We start from the raw sequence: 21,669 nt of genomic DNA on the forward strand, positions 1-21,669 counted from the left end.
ACAATGTTGTCACCAAAGTCGTCAAGCTTGAGTGCCTCTTGCCCATCCTTCATAACCACCAGGCTAAGCGTTGGGAAGAAAACTACGTTCCTCAGGATATGCGAGATGCTAACATCGTCACTCTTTATAAAGGCAAAGGCGATTGCGGCGACTGCAACTGTTACCGCGGAATATCTCTTCTTAGCATTGTCGGTAAAGCCTTTGCTAGGGCCATTTTAGGCAAACTACAAAGGCTCGCCGACCGCGTATACCCTGAGGCACAATGTGGTTTTAGGTCCCAACGGTCAACTGTCGACATGATACTTTCACTCAGCAGCTACAAGAAAAGGGAAAAGTGTAGGGAGCAAGATACCCCCCTAGTCATTGCATTTGTAGACCTGAACAAGGCTTTTGACTCCGTGAGCAGAGTGGGGTTGTACTCAGTTCTTGTCAGAATTGAATGCCCCCCAAAACTCCTAAAGATAATGTAATTGCTTTTGGAGATGAACAGCAAGGCGTCCACTTACACACGCGAACCGTTGGTAGGCTGTACAACATCTTAATGCTCAAGTCCAAACGCCACAGGGAGGACCTAAATCTAAATCTATTTTTCCCTTTAAAATAATTATTACAATCAAAAACACAAAACAAAAAAATAGACTTTATAAAAACGTTTTTAGTCATTAAGTTAATAAGTGAATTTGGACTCATATTCACATTTTTCTACATAAAAATTACATAAATAATTTGACGAATTTAAATATAGGTATTCTCTTAATACTTTTGTCATAATTTTTTATTGATCAGTTTTTTTGGCATTTCAACAATTTATAACATTTACTAAAAACTAAGTCATTATACACGAATACTTCTAAAATAAATAAAACATAAGCGACTTTTGTGTATGTGTGTGTAGCCTGTAACTTTAATGTCCATATTCAATTCTAATCAGTTGGTCTCGTAGCGACGCGTGCGCAAGTACTGTCATATCGCATCATATTTCTGAGATCATATTTATTAGAAATGATTTGGCATATAACAGACAATGGTAAGTATTTGTTTTTAATTACGATATTAATATTACATATTACTGAAATAATCAGATTAAAAAAAAATCAGTTTATTGTTTGGTAATAATTTAATGAACCTTCACTTGGAAATGTTAATCAGGTCAGTAAACTTAACTTTTCTTGACAAAAGCTTAAATTGTTTAAAGTGATTATTTAAAAAGTAACTACAGCGTTCCATTTTTAAATACATTATTAAAGTGTGTATGTGTGTATGTGAAACGAACGGTCGGTTCCGTATAATATTAGGTTATGTTGAAAAATTGTGTATACTTTTACTTGGTGGTTGAGCTTCGTGCTAGCCCGCCTGGGTAGGTACCACCCATTTATCACATATTCTACCACCAAACATCAAAACTTACTTTTGTTATGTTCCGTACTGTACTGTACTCGTACGAGTGCGAGTTTTGTTCCGGTTGGAAGGGTATCACCTCTTAATTCTCTCGGTTGGTGGATGGTGATGTAAGGAATGGTTAATATTTCTTATTTACCATCACTACTTACTATCCGACTGATCTATATTAAATAAAAAAAAAACTATACTTACTACTTGGTACTGGAATATTATTAAAGAGGTTTTATAAACATGTCAATTCATTCAATAATGACATAACGCGACAGCATTTTCGTAAAAACCGTGTTTCCGAATAAACATTGGTCACGCGGATATTGAAATATAACCGGAATATGCTAAAAATCTAAGAACACAATTAAAAATATAACACCACAATATTATATATTCAATTTTCTAAAAATTGCTACCACGACAGTGTCCTCTCCCATAATGACAGTTAATGGCCAGATGTAATTTTATTACAAGTTATATCTAACCGACCGATACAGACAATCAATAAAGAGCTAACACTTCTGTATTTAAATATTAAGACTCAACAATTCCCCATTGATGGGCAAATGCTTTCTATCTATTTGTCCATTGATATGTATATATAATAATAATAGTAATAACCCCCCAGGGGACCAACTTGCCGCGGTGGGGGGCTTATGAGATGTCATGAAAAGTCTCTTGGACTTGACTTTACCCTGTTAAATAAGTAGAACAGGAGATACACAAAATTTAATAACCACTTAGAACCTTGGCTACGTACTTCTCAACTAACGGTCCCAAACCCAAATGGAGATGAATAAAAGAATCTACAATTTACGGCCACTTCCCGGGGTAGGCCGGGGCGCATCTGGAGCCGATACTGGATGCTACAGCATGCGTACCATCGGTGGCGAGGAACTGAGCAGGCGGGCACTCACCAGTAAAAGTGTTACAGCCGGTCGTTGTGAGCTGAACAGGCGGACTCACAGCCGCTCCCACGATGTGACCCTAGCAGAAGATAAAAATGACTCCGATTTGCTTAATGAAATAATTCCATCGACATCGTTACCATTCAATTCATATTAATCACCCATTTCATCTCCACTCTCATGCCATATTTCATCAAACACCATTTCACCTTCATCACAGGATGTTGTGCAGGAGGCATTTGCCATTGAACCTGCACAGACACAAGCCATGCGCGCAAAAGATGGTCGAAAGAGATAATGAATTCATCTGGCACACGTACCTCATTGCCACAAAATTATCTACAAGCAAAATATACCTTGATCATTTACACTATGAATTTTCAAGGAAATTCCCACCCAAGATGCAGGCATCCAGACAGAGATTAGGCGACCAATGCCGAGCTATTGTAAGAAATAAATTACTCTCCCAAGAAACATTAGACCTAATAAAAAAAGAAGATATTGTTTATCTACAACAAACCAACAACCAGGACACAGTACAAAACATACAAACTTATTCAAACATACAGACACACAAACACTGTCATCAAGGGGTACGGCAGAGAAGAAGATGGACTACTGAGTACAACGATACCATTATTAGAAACTACTATAAAATTACAGAGCTAGAAGAAAAAAAGCTTACCGTCAACCCCTTTGTCAAGCAGTAATTGCAGAACACCCAGAATTGTCAGAAGTAAGTGAACAGAGAATATCAGACCAGCTAAGAGTCAGCCTTAATAATAAAATGATTAGTGATGAAAAACTTATAGAAATCCGTGAAGGTATATCGAACGATCTTTGTTTGCGCCGTAACCATTTAGAACATACTTCACAACACGCAATGTTATTACAAAATACAACACCCGTACAAGCACCTAACAACGACGAAGAAAATAACAATCACACATATCTATTCACCCCATCAACACAAACACAAACTCTATTAGACATTGCTGGAAATAATGAACTGAACCAAACTGCTTACTATCCTGCCCTGGAAAAAATTTAGGAACAATACTACATTACAGTACAAAAATTTCAAATCACCAACCAAGTTGCCCGTCCCCACATACCAAAACAAAAAACCTCAAGAAAATTAGCTCAAATTGTTAAAATCATTAATACCGATATAATGCCGCAACAAATTTTAGCAGAACAAGATTTTCAGACCACTCATGATATAATCTATTGTGCAGCATACACAGCAGCTGTTTGCAATGGAACTAAGATTAAGGATACCACTCTTCAACTTAACAACCAACAGAAAAAAGAACCTGCATGGCAGAAAAGGTTACAGAAAAAGATACAAAATCTTAGAAGACATTGGAAGACTTACAGAATATAACAATGGCAATAGGAGCAATAGGCTTATCTTATTAGTGAAAAAGATAAAAAATAAACATCGGATACACTCACAGCATGAAGAGCCTAACACAAACAACGAACATTTCCTTGACACGCTCAAACAAAAACTAAATGCCGCATCTAGTAGGCTGAAAAGATATTTAAATTGCACTCTTAGAAAGTCAAAGCCTTTTCATCTGCCTCACAAAACAACAAACGCACAGATAATCAAGATTTACCATCACGTGTTGGTAGGTAACACAATACATAATTTCTGATCTAGCGTATGGGCAGATCCAGTAAATCACAATAAAGACGCTGCGTGGCTAGACCCGGAAGAAATTGATTCAATCAAACCTATGAATTTCAATTATATACCTTTTGACATATTCGTGCGGGTAATAAGACTAACTGGAAAGCACCTGGAAGTGACTGTATACGCAATTATTGGTACAAAAAATTTACATCAGTCCATACATTACAGTCCACAACCACAGCAACGACTTTATTCAAACACCTACAAATTGCCACACTTCGTCACACAGGGCCTCACGTATATGATACCGAAAGAGACTGACTATCAAAATCCAGCTAAATATCGTCCAATTACCTGCTGAAATCCTACACGAACACATTGCAACTAACAATATTCTTGCCGAAGAACAAAAAAGGATGCCGAAAAAGTAGACCAGGTTGCAAGGAACAGCTTGTAATAGACACAATAGCCATGAAACACGCTACGTCTAGGAAAAAAATATTAATACCATGTATATAGATTATAGAAAAGCTTTTGACTCCGTACCACATAGTTGGCTTCTTTACGTACTACAATACTATAAAGTTCACCCACAGCTTATTTACTTTCTTGAAAGCTCTATGCAAAACTGGAAAACAAAGCTTTAAATCGCAGTACAGGTTAAAACCGAAACGGCTGAAATCCCAATACGCCGAGGTAGCTTTCAAGGAGACGCCCTTAGCCCACTGTGGTTTTTTCTTGCGCCTAACCCTCTCTACCATATGCTGAACAAATCAAATCACGGTTACTCTATCACCACATTAAAATCAGAAACTACTCTTACACACCTCATGTATATGGATGACATCAAATTATACAGTAGCACAATAGCATCATTACATCATCTTACAGATATCACCCAAACTTTCTCAAGCGACATTCACATGGAGTTTGGGATTGACAAGACATTTTCGGTCAAAAATGGAAAATCACCCCAAATAGCTACATCTTAGAATCAGGAGAGATTATTGAACCTCTAGAACCGTGCACTACCTACAAATACTTAGGTTTTGAACAAGCTAGGAAGATTAATCAAAAAGGAACAAAAGATAGTCTTAAAACTAAATACAGACATCGTTTAAATATTCTATTCCAGTCTCAACTCAACTCCCGCAATTTGTTTAAAGCAATAAATAGTTACGCAATTTCGGTACTTACTTATTCTTTCGGCATAATTAAATGGTCTCAATGTAAAGTCCTCAACCTTTAACATATCATTAACACTTCTCTAACTGCCCACCGAAAACATCACCCTAGATCTTGCGTACAGAGAATGACCCTTCCCAGAGGTGAAGGTGGACGAGGCTTAATAGATGTAGTCAATCTACACAACAAACAAATAATATCTCTTGGACACTATTTTCATCAACGTTCGGAACACTCTCCATTGCATAAAACAGTAACACTCACAGACAAACACTTCAGTTTAGAGGGGCTAAACTTTAAAGATCAACACCTACAAAGAAATGAACGTATTACCGACATTAATGAAAAAACTACCTCATGGCAACAGAAATCTCTTCATGGAAGACATCGCCATGTTTTACAGCAATCATATGGTGACAAAGCAGCGTCAAACGCTTGGCTGAGCCTTTATGTTGGCAATTCAGGACCAGGTCATCGACACCCGGAACTAACAGAAACACATAATACGCACACTTTATATCCAGATACATGCCGGCACTGTCATTCTAATCGTGAAACCATTCAACACATAACTTTCGCCTGTAGAGCCCTTCCGCAAACTGACTATAAACATCAACACGACCAAGTGAGCGCCATCATACATCAACATCTCGCACATAAACATAATTTTATAGAAAAGAAAAATAATGTAAGTTCAAAATCGGGCAAGCACCACTGAATATTCAAGTGATTAATTTGCAGTTGTAGTAATTCCTCTCTAGCTCAGCGGTGAAAGAAAACATCGTGAGACAACCTGCATGAGTAATAAACACAATGTTTCTAAGAAGAAAATAGCGTGGCAGACGGTATAATGGGAATATTCTTTCTAGTTCAGATTAATGCAAAATTATGTACATATATTGAAATTTGTTAAAGAATAACTCAGTCTGTTTAACTCTGATGATATCATAACTAGATAGTATTATAAAAATAAAGTGCTTGTGTACAAAATAATTAACGAAGTATTATCGTAATTTTATTCCTAACACAATTTTTTTTTTCTTTACAGGATATAGAATAGAATCCCTGACACCAGCTACCTTTCCCGGTGCATTAAAGGTCAGTGTATATAAAGGAGCATTACCTAACGGCTTTGATCAGTTGTTATTATGAATTGAAAATAAGACAAAGATCCGTCGCAGCTAATTGCATTTTCTATTTATCGTTACATCAAACTATATACATTATTATTTATACTGAAACGAAATCAAAGTATTATTTTCTGTAGAATCAATATTGCGAACAGTCGCAACCTTTGCAATTAATTTGATTCTATGATTATTCTAAAGAGCCTTTTTAAGCTTAATTGAATAAATAATATTTAGATTTTGACTTTATGCAAGTCCATTTACGAAATTAATACCAACCAAAATATATAAAATCCGCAATTACGTTCTTAACAAATTCATTCCAAGCACCAAAAAAATAATAAAAAAATATAAAAATGCAAATAATAAAAAAATAATGCTTTAACGTATGGTTTATGTATAAAGATTAATTTAATTGTGACAACCCGTTGCCAGCGTGTTGCAGTAACGTCTTTAAAATTATCTTTGTCGTGGAAAATGATAAAGCAGTTACATTAAGCTGATCTCGTAATCTGTGTCCTTACTTAATTAGCACGTGGCATAATGTATAAGATTTACGTCCACAAAGACGTGATAGGATTATTATTATTTAACTATTATTATGTAACCACAATATATATATATATATATATATATATATATAAATCCATTGGCTAAATCAATAAGCTCTTTAGAAATTGTAGTACTAATAGTTTGTCGTCTTTATTCAGGTAATAAAGTTAGCATTATGTCAAGATGAAGCCGTATCAATTGGTTCAGAAGTCAATACGAATCCTAAAGCGGCCGAGGAACTACTTGAATTAGGCGCAGACGCAGCACTGGACGGCGTTTCGTTGGTTGCCGTGAATGTAAAGACAGAAGAAGTGGTAGCAGTTGCGTTTAACAAAATACAGGTAAATACACTTTGGTTTACTTCAATTTTATCTTTAAGAGGTATACGTCGTTGATCTTGCTCGTTTAAGCGTTCCCAATAAATATGCTTTGAGCAGACAACACAACCCCGTGCCTGTGTTCACGGGGACAAGTGTCACAGGTATTTTCAGCACAACGTCTCATTGAGATTTGTGCGATCAATTACATAAAAAAAATATGGATAAAAAATATTATGAAAAATATATTAATAAAAATATTGTGACACTATCTGTCACTGTTCCGGAGCAAAAATGTAAAAATGACGAAAACACTCTCTAAGTTGTTCGTAATTTTTACGTTTTTATTTCTATAAAATAGTCTCATTGTCCTACCAAAGATAAGAACGAACTATGGCAAAAAAATGATCACATTTGAAGAAGTGCAACTTTTTAACAAAATACCCTCAAATATAAGGAATTTAAACTCGCTTAACACATTTAAGACACGACTAGCCGCGTATCTTACAAAAGATCATTCGCTTCTAAGCAAGTAGGTACAATGTGTTAAAAGAGTACGAATTAATAAAATGTCGACTAAATGTAACAACGAACGACGAATGTAACATAAACGTTTTACATAAGAATAAAACGGTTATTATTTGCCGAAAGAAAACACAGCATCACATTATGAGGAAGCAATGTCGACTCACCTTTATTGTTGTTCTTAATCTCGTATGTCTTAAGCGGAATCCATAGATGTTCAATGATGGTGGTTTAGAATTGTTGATGGCCTTCAATCCTTGTTACACCATAAAGTTAGAAGATATAGTACTATTTTGCCCACAAAATGTTGCCACTGCTGATTTATGAACCAACATTGTACCATATGCTAAACCTTCCTTAAAAAAAGTATCTGCAAGAAATTGTTTCAGTTACATTAAATTTAATATTTCAGTTACATTAAATTGTAAATTACGAAAGACTTTTTATTTCATTTTGGTATAATTAATATGATTTGTATAACCAAAGAGTAGAAACAGTGATACAGAAATAAAGAACCACACATTTGTAACAATTAGCTTTCAAGTAGATCAATTAAATCGTCTCTATCTACCTCTCGGTCACTACTTGAACTATCATCCTCAGACAAAGTCGGTTTGTAAGGTCGGAGGGTCTCTCCACGAACTACTACACTAAACTTCCTATAGCCCTTCATACCCTTTATACTTGAGATAGTGAGATAGACCTGAGTTTAGCAATAATCCGTTAAGTTTTTTAGTAACACCAGTCACGGCATCTCTAGCTACACCTCCTTTCCAAAGAACCAATTGACCCACGGTATACTTAATATACTGTTTATGTTTTTTGTCGAATTATTTTTTCATGGTGGTCATATTTTTGTCAATACGAAGCTTTGCAGTTTTCCTATTAGCCTGTAGTTCATTAAGTTGATCTTCAGAGGTTGTAGGGAATGACGGATAACGAGTTTTTGTGGCCAAACAATAGATTAAAAGGTGAGAAGCCAGTTGTTGCATTAGGTGTGTTATTGATTCCCCACACAACGTCATCCAGCTTGTTGTCCCATGAGCATTCGCTTTCTGACATGGAATTGAGGCCGTTCAAGCAGAGTACGGTTAACGCGTTCAACTTGTCCATTAGAACAAGGGTTAGCTATTGCGTTTAAAATAATGTTTAAATTGGGTTTCTTCGGCAAATTGCTTAAAATACCTACTCGTAAAAGTTTTCCCCCTATCTGTTATTGTTCTTACTGGATAACCAAACTGAATAAATATTTCTTTTAGAAATCGAATAGACTCAAGTAAACTACAATTTTTAGCAGGTCGGGCGAATACAAATTTGGTAAAAGCGTCTATCACTACCAGAACATAAGTATTCCCTTTACGGGTTTTAGCAAAAGGACCCAAATGGTCAGCGTACAACGTATGCACCCTCCAACCTACCATGATTGCTTTGTTAAATGTACATTGCAAACAACTGTTTATATATTTTCTAATGAATCTCGTCATTCCTTCAAACCAGAACTGAGCCTTAATAGATCGTTCACATTTTTCGAACCCGATAAACCTCGATAATGTTAGTTGGTATCTTCTGGTCTGAACTTCGAAATTACTTCAGTATCACTGGGTGCAACGTGCCGTTTTTTACGCACGTTTTCCCTACGCATGTCGGTAGAGAAAAAAAAAGTCTCTATTTTCATCTTCAGACGAAATTGAATCGCTATTTTTCCGTTTACGTTGCCCCAAGCCGTTTACATATGGTCCAGACATTTTTAACACGATCCGACGAGAGATGTTAATACTTGTGGGCTTTTTGAAATGAAAAACAGTCCATTTATTACACTTAATTTATAATAGACAGCTTAACGTGGTGTCAGGAATTCTTAACACAAATATGTTCCTATGGCGCATCCTACCCACTTTATACAAAAATAATCGGAAGTCAGTTTATGAACTAATAAATTATGGTTTACAACGTAATTTAATAATATGATGATTAACGAAATTATTAATAATGAATTATAGACATAATAAGGTATAGGTATATATATATATGAAGTCGAGATGGCCCAGTGGTAAGAACGCGTGAATCTTAACCGATGAACGTGGGTTCAAATCCGGGCAAGCACCTCTGAATTTTCATGTGCTTAATTTCTGTTTATAATTCATCTCGTGCTTTTCGGTGAAGGAAAACATCGTGAGGAAACCTGCATGTGTCTAATTTCATCGAAATTCTGCCACATGTGTATTCCACCAATCCGCATTGGAGCAGCGTGGTGGAATAAGCTCCAAACCTTCTCCTCAAATAGGGAGAGGAGGCCTTAGCCCAGCAGTGGGACATTTACAGGCTGTTACTTTACTTTTTAAGGTATAGGTAAATAAACCACCGAGATAAATATCATTGGGAGTAGTTATTATATGCCACAACAGTTGGGCGCATATGTGGTACTTGTTAACAATCGCTTTTCTTTACTAGAAATACCTGGCAGAAGAAACCGGGAGTCAAAGAAACTGGTCTTTCTAATATACCAACTCTTTAACTCCTCGATTTGTAAGGTAATTTGTACAGATGGTTTTGTAGGATAATTTTGTGCTACCACTGGTGTAGGGTATTCTAAGTAAGGTAAGGTTCTAGGTAAGGGAGGTCTTTGAACAAAGGGTATCCGAGACCCCGATATTACTTCCAGGATAAAAGGTGTTGTTCCGAGTTCCTCCCACCTTTTTCTGAAATCTCTTAATTGCTTTAATTGCCCTCGGAACCCCTGCTTGGCTTCACCGTCTTGATTGATCAATGGTACGAAAGGAGAATTTTTTACCTCTACTTTACCTTTGCCTCTGGTGTTTTACATGAGTAAAACCTTACCTTGAAAATTAAAGTTCCTCCGAGGAGCCTCATATCTAGGTTTCTTTGGGACCGAGCTAGGAAATGAGCTTGGGGCTGGGAGCTGAAGGACCCTTTCTCTTAAATGCCGCTGTTGAAATTTTTTCTGTTAACACAACAGAATTGAACCATTGCTGCGAACCACCAAAATTCTGAATTAAAGTATGTAATTTAACTTGATCAAATAAACACGTTTCTGAAGAAGGAATATTTCTAAGTGCAAGCTGTATGCATACTTGTTAGGTACCTCTTTAATTAGCCTCTCCCTTCTAGTTTCTATACACTCAGCCCGCTTAGCACATACAATTTGTAATATGTCCTCAGAATTTTAAAAAAATGATGTTCCTTTACCAACTGCAGAGGCAATCTTCTCTAAAAGGGTTGATGCTTTTAATTCTTCCAGGGATTTAAAAGCCCAGTCAACTACTGACTGTAAACCACTACGAAGTAAATCATTACTCTCAAATATTGCATTTGATAAGGCAGCCATAACATTCTCAGTGCCTATTAAATAATCCTTCGTTTTACTGAGGTGGCTACTGACACAATTCATCATTTATTACTAAGCTAGTAAAGCCAGGTGTGGCAGCAAAAGATTGTAATGACTTAGAGTATCTAACATTACGCCAGGTTGGTAAGCCAAAATTTTGTAGTAGCTTTATTTTGTCAACTCTATCCGGAAGAGCTGGTTTTATTAACTTCGTTGCATCAATAACAATAGCAATCTGGCCTAAATTAAGAAATGTGTCCGTAGTCTGAGGAAGAATTAAAATGACTCATTTGAACACTGATTATTTGACACTTGTGATTGGTTTGAGATGATTATGAGAGCCGCCGAGACTCTGCATATAGATGTTAGATAAAAATCCTACCTGATTGATAAGAGCTTCCAAGCGAGGGTCGTCTTCGAAATCTCTTCTTTTAAAAGAAGACCTTTTACTCTCCGTCAGAGAAGAACTTGCAGACGAATCCGAGTCCGACCCGTCTTCATTAGTAATCACTACGTTCGGCTCGTTTTCGTTCATTTTATAACTTATTAAAAATTTAAGACCGTACACAACTTGGCGGCGAGTAACACACGCAATAACTTTGACAGGCCAATTTCCGCCTTGCGGTGACAGACCATAGATATTTCAAATAAGATAGAGGACGAACATCTATGGATTCTATTTAAGACATACGAGGGTAAGTACAACAATAAAGGTGAGTCGACACTGCTTCTTCATAATGTGACGCAGTGTTTTACAAGGCACATAATAACTAATTTTAAGTTTATCATTGTTCTCATATAAGTGACGTTAGTCTATATGGGAATAAATATTCTTTAAACTTAAAAAAAAACCTTAAGTAATAATCGGTAAATAAAAAAAATGAAGCAAAAGCAGCAAGCGAAAGAAAAATTAATGAGAAATAATCTTTTAATGCAACCCAAATAATCCCTTTTTCCGTGAATAACAAATACAATAAACGCCTTAACAATAATAAACTACAGATTGTAAGGACTTCGTTAAAAATTGTAACGGATGTACTTTCAATGTTTTTTAGAACGTGCGCTATCAAAATAATTGCTTTAACTTATTTTTATTTAAAAATAATACAGAACTTTATCGAGTAAACGACAAAAATGTAAAAATGTTTTTAACAGGTTAAAACGTCGGATGCATCAGAAAAGTCATTTTTTGAAATATTTGCCGACGAGCGCTGTACACAGGCTTCATCGCGATCGCTTATAAAATTTATGGCCGACGTTGACGGGAGGTGCAATTTATTTGAAAAGTGAGTATATTAATTTTTTTGTCACTATAATAAATTTCCAAAAAACTAACAACACAACACGCGGTAATTGAAGACACATAAAACTATTTTTTTTAATTTTTTTATATATAGAATAGGAAGGCGGACGAGCATATGGGACACCTGATGGTAAGTGGTCACCAACGCCCTTAGACATTGGCATTGTAAGAAATGTTGACCATCGCTTACATTGCCAATGCGCCACCAACCTTGGGAACTAAGATGTTATGTCCCTTGTGCCTGTAATTACACTGGCTCACTCACCCTTCAAACCGGAACACAACAATACCAAGTACTGCTATTTTGCGGTAGAATATCTGATGAGCGGCTTGTACCTGGGTCCAGACGAGCTTGCACAAAGCTCTACCACCAGTAAATGACCGTTGTATAGATTTAACAATTACGCAACTTAATTCTCACTAAATCTTTTAACTAAAAGTATATAATTGTGAAAAACTATTAAAAATACAATAATTTTATTACATAATTATTTATATTAAAGCCTTAAATTGATGTTGAAATAATATTAATTAGCAATTTACTAATTCCAGGTACAAAGTCGATTGCAGTTTTGAAATCATGTTTTTAGCAACATTTCGGGAACACAGAAGACAAAACCTGGGTACACAACTCTGCAAATGTTCAATAGATTTAGCGAGGAAAATAAAAGATGGCGCCATTACACCTATTAACGTTCATGATCTCGGTCCGGAATATTCTCATTTAAAAATGCGTAAACCAATAGACACATACCCAAAAATTTGTCAAGCAATATTGACAGTCGAAGCGTCCCGGAAAATTGGTAGAACTCTAAATTTTACAGTTCACTTGACAGTATCTCTGTCGGAATTCGTGTTTAATGGAAAAACTTATACAGAGCGGATTGGAGATGAAGCTGCATTTTGTGAAGTTGCGGCATTATATTTGTAATGACTTGTAAATTAAAAAGTGAAAATTACAGTCAGACAAAGCGTTTAAAACAATACAAGACTATTTTCTGTAAGCAAACAATTTCAAATTAAATTCAATTATAAGCATAATAGAATATGAAATCAACGGTAGATTATAATATTATTATTAGTATAAAGATTATTTTAGAAGCCTTTGTAAATCGAAATAGGCCGTTATTAAAGAATGATTTTGATTGCCTGTATTTTGATTCCAATTCAGAAGTCCTGTAAGTACAAGAGACAGCCAGATATCAATCGTTAATATCAATATTCAATATATCGTTTTCAATCACCGTAGGCTATTTCGTTTTCGGCCCTCGTTATGTTACAAGCTATAACTATTTTTACATATCATATTGCGATTATCGAACTATGTCGTAACATACAAAGCTTATATTCTTTACTAGTGAAGTTTAACAATGTTGCTTTTATCGCTTTAAGAAAATCTGTTTCAGTTATCACCTCAATATTACACTTTTGAAAATCTAGAATTTTTTAAATATTTCTTTATTATTATTCTGTAAAATGTAGTATTTGAGTATTAAACTGTGTTTTTATAAGTGTGCGTTTATATAGGTTTTTGGAAATTTACGATAATTTTTTTTTTATTTTATAGCTATATAGTTTGTATTGTTGAAACCTTGACTCTCTTAAATTATAAGTCAGTGTTACTGGCCTAGGCCAAGATTCCAATCCCAGATTGGGCCAACAAAAAGTCGGCAAAAAGTTGAGTATACATATATATATATATATATATATATATATATATATATAAGAAAACATTATAAAACTTTATTTGTATATATATAAGCCGATCAAACTGCGAAGCAGAGCTATAATAAATAGATGTTTATTTTATCTAAAAAAATATTATTTATTATTTATTAATTTTTAATAATGTTAAAGCATTTTTTTATTTTGATTATAACATTACTAATTTTATTACTTTTAGAGTTGGTGTTCGTATAATTATGTAGCCTAAGCCAATTAATTGAAGGAGTAAAGATAAACAAACCTTCAATTTACATATACCATGCGACTTGCATTAGCAAGCTATTAAGCTTTGCTATATAATGTACTACAAACATTAAATGTTTGTAAGTACATTATATAGCCAAGCTTTTCAAACAAATTTTGTCCTTGTGTGTACTTTATGATAATCTTAATGATAATAGAAGATTATTCAACTTATTTATCTAATTTATTTTATTTCCAAATTTCCATCTATTATAATAGATAATTTAAATTCTCGACCAATTATATCACGTTAATCCAATGTAAAAGACGTTTTATTTGTCTTCACTACTTCTTCGATTGGTACAGGCTATAATAGATTTACTAATCTTATAGTTATATAGGCTATAAGATTGTATAATGAATTAAATATGAAAAAGCTATTGTGAAACATAAAACGACAAAAAAGGGTCGATTTGATAACGTACTCTTTGGTTTTGAATAAAACTTGCTAAAGGTTGCTTAAGGTTGAATAAAGGTTATTGTGGAATTCATGTAATCGCATTTTTATTTTTACCTAAAAGAGAATACTTTTTATTTGATCTTAAAGCAATTTTACAATGTACTGAAACAAAAATGGATAAAAATAATAAAATAATAATAATTATATAATTAATATGTAATAATTTGAAAATATTAAAGAAAATATGAGTCATACTTTCATAATGCTAGACCAAGTCTTGCGACTAATATTCGTGTTATCGTATATTCGTGTATTCGTGTCAAAAATAATCGAAAAAGCACTACATAGCCGGCTCACTAAATTTCTCAATTACATTGAATATCTTTAAGAGAAACAGTATGGCTTCAGATCTAAATCAAATACTGTGTCAGCTGCTGTCGATCTAGTGACAAATATAAGACTAAACATCGATAAAAGGAAAATAGCCCTAGGAATATTTATAGATCTAAAAAAGGCATTCGACATAGTAAGCCATAAAATTCTCTTGATGAAGTTAGAGGCATTGGGTGTCAGAGACCAGGCATATCAAATGTTTAAGTCATACTTAACAAATAGGATGCAGATTGTTCACCTAGATAATCACCAAAGTAGGCCTAAAATGATCAATTACAGCGTTCCCCAGGGCTCAATTTTAGGCTCATTACTGTTCCTAATTTATATTAACAATGTACATGAAATGGGACTAAAAGGGGATTTTACCTTGTATGCTGATGATACTAGTCTGTTCTACTATGGTAATTCGATAGATGCTGTGGTTAATCAAGCTCAACAAGATCTAGACACTTTGAATGCCTGGCTCCAATCCAACTTACTGACTATCAATGCGTCTACAACAACTTACATAATTTTTGCTGCAAAAAAAAAGGCAACTTCAAACCCCTGACAATTAACGGGGAATTCATAAAAAGGGTCAATACACAAAAATATCTCGGCTTAGTCGGCTTAGACAAAACACGTAAAAAACTTCTCTCAAAAAACGGTGCTGTGCGAGGTATAATACGATGCCTTCCGAAAAGTGTATGTTATACTATTTATAATTCATTAGCTAAACCACATTTGGACTATCTAATTGAAGTTTTGGGTTCTGCAGCCAAATCAATCTACAAAAATTACAAACAACACAAAATAAACTCATAAAGACTCTATTTAAATACAACTACTTAACAGCTACTATAAAAATTTATAAGGAAACAAAACTAATGAACCTAACTCAAATCTATAGATATAGCACCTGCATTAATATTAGAAAAATCCTTACAAAAGGTATACACTCAAATTACTTTCACGAAAAAAAAAAATATTCATAATCGAATGATTAGAAATGCTAATAACATATGTTTAGGCCCATCAAGGACAAACCACGGCGAGAAAAGTATTTTGTTTGAATATTATATAAAATTAATCTAAATAAATAAAGTTGTTACTAATATGATATAATACCTAATAACACTACACTACTCCTAATTTAAAATAACATTATTTATGGATATATCTTATGTAAAATAACTACTAAAACTACTACTCAACTATGTATGTATACTAAGATAATAATATTGTACCAGAGAATACTGTTAATGTACACTTATTGTAATCAATTGTACATTTTACACATGACAATAATCATGTAATATTAAATTAGTTAATTTATATATGTATATTTATAAGCATTATCGTAAATAAAGACACACAGTATATATTGTGCATTGCCTGTCTATATAATGAACAATCGCACACCAAAATTTAAAAATATAAAATTTAAAAACATCAGATGAGTCTAATGTGTCACCTCATTACTTTGTATACGCACTATATTTATTCATTTTTTATGTTTTCTTTTTACTAGACTACCCTACTTCACGTCACAAACTACTCGTACTTGCTTGCACTGCACCGATATTATTATTATATTATTAGGTTATTGTAACATTCATTGTTTTACTGTGTACGCCTATTCGATTTAAAAAAAAAATTCTTATTGCTCAGTAATTTTCTCTGTAAGTGATTTGAATGTAAATCTTTTGAGAAAATAAATGTCTTTATCTGCCTCTCATTACAAACTTTTTCACGTCACGCTCCAAACATTACACTAAAAATTTAATGAAACATTCTTGACTAACAATGTGAAAATAATCGTCAACAATGTAAGAAAAATTAAGCAAAAATGTTCAAAGTTTCAATAATAAATTTACTTGTGATTACACTTTATTATTTTGTTGAATTATCAAGTATGATTTATGTTACAAAATATATTACATTATTAAGATTCGTTTACATCATTTTAGTTATATTATTCTTTTGAAGCTGAATGTTCGAATTGTTTACGAAGTAATTTATTACACGTGCATTGTAATTTTTGCAACAATACAATTTGTTGTATTCACTACATCAATCAACAGCCAATCATTGTCCACTGCTGAACATAGGCCTCTCCCAAGGTGCGCTAAAGCTCCCTGTCCTCCGCCTTCCGCATCCAGTTGGTGCCCGCCACCTTTTTAAGGTCATCGGTCCACCTGGCTAGAGGGCGCCCTACGCTGCGCTTGCCGATTCGCGGTCTCCACTCTAGGACTCGTCTGCTACAACGGCCATCGGTCCTACGACATACGTGACCAGCCCACTGCCACTTTAGCCTGCTAATTTTGCAAGCTATGTCGGTGACTCCGGTTCTTTTCCGAATAATCTCATTTCTGATCTTTCCTTCAAAGATACTTCGAGCATAGCTCGCTCCATATCACGCTGAGCGACTTTGAATTTGTGGACTAGTCCCGCAATTAGTGTCCACGTTTCGGCACCGTATGTCATGACAGGTAAGACGCATTGGTTGAAGACTTTCGTCTTCAAACATTGCGGTATAGACGACTTGAGGACTTGACGAAGGTTGCCAAATGCTGCCCATCCCAAGCAAATTCTTCGATCGGCTTCCTTCTCGAAGTTATTCCTACCGACTTGTATTATCTGTCCTAGGTAGGTATATTCACTAACAACTTCGAGAGGTTTCCCCTCGACGTATATCGGTCCCGGCACGACATGCCTATTGAACATGATCTTGGTCTTGTCCAAGTTCATACCGAGACCGACACACCGAGAAAACTCGCCTATGCTACGCAGCATTTCGGTGAGTTGTTCCAGCGAATCTGCTATGATGACGATATCGTCGGCAAATCGAAGGTGTGAGATGTACTCGCCGTTTACATTGACTCCATACCCAGTCCAATCCAGCGTCTTGAAAACATCTTCCAACGCATTGGTGAACAGTTTCGGGGATATAACATCCCCCTGTCTCACCCCTCTGCGCAGTTGGATCGCCTTCGTCTTACAGTCCTGGATGTGGACAGTCATTGTAGCGGCGTTGTACAGAGATCTCAGTACCTCGATATATCTCCAATCGATATGACATCTCTGCAATGAGTCGAGCAATGCCCAGGTTTCGATGGAGTCAATCAAAGGCTTTCTCGTAATCCACAAAAGCCATACACAGCGGCTGATAGTACTCTTCGGTCTTCTGCACAATCTGCCAAACAGTATGGATGTGGTCTACGGTGCTGTAGCCTGATCGAAAGCCGGCTTGCTCTGGGGGCTGGAACTCGTCAAGTCGTCTGGCGAGACGGTTCGTGACGACTCTTGAGAACAGCTTATACACGTGACTCAGGAGGGAGATTGGTCTGTAGTTTTTCAAGAGGATTTTATCACCTTTCTTGAAAAACAGTACCACCTCACTTCCGCTCCACGTTCCCGGGGTTTTGCCATGTTGGATGACGGAATTAAAGAGGCTTGCTACCTCTTTCAGGACCGGAGTCCCGCCTGCCTTAAGCAACTCTGTTGTGATTCCGTCATCTCCCGGAGCTTTGTTGTTTTTAAGCTATTCTAGAGCCGCCCTAATCTCGCCTTGGTCAACGACCGGGAGCTCCTCGGAGTATTGGCGCGTAAGAGGGGCGCGGTGGTCATCAATACTGATTCCCACGGGTTTATCCGATCTTGAAGAGAACAAACTGCCCATAAAACCTCTCTACTTCTCCGACAATCTCAGGCCTAGAGGTAACGACCCCACCATTTTCAGTTTTAAGTTTTGTCAGACGCGGTCTCCCAAACTTGCGAGCAAACACTTTCGATCCCCGATTTTGCTCTCCCGAATTTGCCTTGATGGCACGGGTATTGGAGCGTCAGAGATCGCGTCGCGTCAGCGTTTTTATTGTTCGGTTTAAGGCCTTATCTAACAAAAACGATGGTAGTTCTCGTCGTTTTCTCATGAGCTCGAGTGTCTCAGCAGAGAGTTTTGGTGCGTTGTCTCTTCTCTCTGGCGGAAAATACTTGCGGGATGTGTTTTGCAGTATTTTGACCAGCGTGTCGGTTTTCTCATCAACGCTGCTTACGGTTTCCAACGCGATGAATTGATTTTGAAGTTCCATTTGGAACTTTTCAGAGCCTTGAGCAGCTTGGAGCATGGTAGGTCGAAGAGTAGACCTCATCATTCTCGATCTTTCGGCTTTGAAGTCGATATTTAGAGTGCCTCGAACCAAGCAGTGATCACTTCCGGTATTAAACCAATTGATCACTGAATCATCTCTAAACATGTGCCTTTTATTCGAAATGATAAAGTCTATCTCGTTCCTTGTCACGTTATCGGGGCTTCGCCAGGTCCACCTCCTCTGAGGCTTCTTTTGATAGAAAGAATTCATCAAAAAGAGACGCTTCCCCTGCGCTTCGAGAAAGTTTACTAGCATTTGCCCCTTGTGATTTCTACAGCCCAAGCCGTAAGGTCTAGGTCTAGGTACTCCCACTTTAGCATTAAAGTCTCCCATAACAACATTGTAGTGGGCCTTCGAGGTGTCGTTGCGGGTCTTTGCGATGTCCTCGTACATCGCTTCGACCACATCATCAGAGTATGTCGAAGTTGGCGCATATACCTGTACGACCTTCAGGGAGTACCTATCGGAAAATTTTAGGACAAGGTACGCTACCCGGTTCGACACACTACTGATTTCCACAATGCTGCTAATGAGATCCTTTTTGACTAGAAAACCAACACCACCCTGAGAGAGGTTATCACCTTCGCGGAAGTAGAGTAAGTTACCGGACTCTAGAGTTATCGTGTCCTCCCCCTGTCTTCGGACTTCAGATAACCCCAGTATATGCCAGTTTATATGACTTAACTCTACTTCTAATTCGGCGAGGTGATGGTCCAGCCCCATCGAGCGTCCATTGTACGTTGCCATGTGAAGTCGTTTTATATGGTAGCCTGCCGTGAACCAGTGATTCTTAGCACCCCCTGACCTCCCGATACCGCGACCGCTACCTTGGTCGGGCCTAGCGGGCTTGCCGGTAACTGGGGGCCTTTTTTTGGGCGCATCTGCCATTAAAGAGGGTTTGCCCATACTCGCCGCGCTGGGCAGGCGTGTTGGCGAGCGCAGTAGGGGGGGTAAGATGTTTATGGGGGGGACGTTGCTGCCCATCCCCCCTTTTACCCGTCCCTCAGTCGCCTCTTACGACACCCACGGGATGAGATTGGGGGAGTACTATTCTAAGCCGGTACTCCACTACATATTTATTCATTATTTCACTACATATTATATATATAATATAACGTTATAAGCTCAGAAACTACTGGACGGATTTCCAAACGGTTATTTAGATTTAGATGTATAATTTAAATTGAAAAAAGGTTCCATAAAATTCCAAAAAATCGCGTTGTTGTGGATTTTTATTGGTTTGGAACTTATTCATCCTCGATGCGTGGAGTTAGTGCCTACTCATGACAGAACTCACATGCATTGTAAAAACTCGTATGAAGCTTGCATTAACGATCAATCTATCTAGTTGATCTCGTCCTTTTCAGATTAAATCAATTGATATAATATTACAAATTGCACTAACGCAGATTTACTTAAACGACACTCCAGCATTTTAATGCAGGAAGACGATTCTTATTGATACCCTTACGATATGCGTTTCAAATGTTTACTAGTGTATGATATTTAGTTTTATAGCTTAAGCAAAATTGTTAATCTATATATATATATATATATATATATATATATATATATATATATATATATATATATATATAAGTATTTCAGAGCAAATCCAGTTAAAAATCAAATATGAAATATCGGATCGCTCGCGCATACTACCGTAACGCCCCAACGTTTGGCCCGCCTCTGCAGGCCTCCAAATCCTAGGGGGTTCTCAGGGTACAAAGACTCCCTAACCCCGGCAACACTTACGACGGGAGGAGAAGATGCGCATAGCGCCGACGCCTTCTCCCCGTTCTTATTCGGCGAAGCGAGTCAGCGGAGACCCTCTCCTCACGCTCCCGCTCCGCTGCCTCCTTCTGTGACATGACATTTTCACAGAAGGAGACCGTCTCCAACCAGCACCTCTCGCTACCAAGCATGGCGTTTATCACACTCGGCAGCGAGAGGTCTTCACCGACTAAGGCCGCCAGGGACAGGCGCTGAGGTCCCCAAGTGGCACACTCCATCAGAGTGTGGCACGCTGTGTCCGAAGGCGCACCACACTCATGGCAGGAGGGTGTCACCTCCCGCCTCGCTATCCAGTGCAGGTACTTACCGAAACAACCGTGTCCGGTAAGTACCTGCGTCAGCCTGAATGTGAGTGTGCCGTGTCTCCGTTCCACCCAGCGGCTCAAGTGGGGGCGGACCGCCTCCACTGTCACTAGGCCTGCCGAGGGGGACCTCAGGTCCTCCTCCCACCTACGAATCAAGGCTCGCTGGGCTAGGGCCCTGACTCGCTCGGGGATCGCTCGCGAGAAGTGTCGCTGCCGTCCATGACACCGTACGGTACCCACGTATCGCTCTCACCGCTATGACTCTTTGCGGCCTCCGCAGAAGAGCTCTGTTACGAGCGGTGAGAGCATCCACCCAAATAGGTGCACCGTACAACGCCATGGAGTGTACCACGCCAGCATATAAACGCCGACATGGTGTTTC

At 37.1% G+C, this 21,669-nt stretch overlaps 1 protein-coding gene across 1 annotated transcript; it reads left to right on the top strand.

Annotated features, from left to right (window-relative positions):
• Positions 1 to 947: 947 nt before the first annotated feature.
• On the top strand, positions 948 to 13,586 carry LOC126774426 (uncharacterized). The gene is made up of 5 exons (XM_050495952.1): positions 948 to 1,027; positions 6,176 to 6,225; positions 6,965 to 7,147; positions 12,150 to 12,280; positions 12,850 to 13,586. The coding sequence occupies exons 1-5, from the start codon at positions 1,003 to 1,005 to the stop codon at positions 13,226 to 13,228; spliced, it is 768 nt and encodes a 255-aa protein (XP_050351909.1). The 5' UTR covers positions 948 to 1,002; the 3' UTR covers positions 13,229 to 13,586.
• The last annotated feature ends 8,083 nt before the right edge of the window (positions 13,587 to 21,669 follow it).

The sequence above is a fragment of the Nymphalis io genome, chromosome 16 (assembly GCF_905147045.1).
Source record: "Nymphalis io chromosome 16, ilAglIoxx1.1, whole genome shotgun sequence".
In the NCBI taxonomy this organism is placed as follows: Eukaryota; Metazoa; Arthropoda; class Insecta; order Lepidoptera; family Nymphalidae; genus Nymphalis; species Nymphalis io.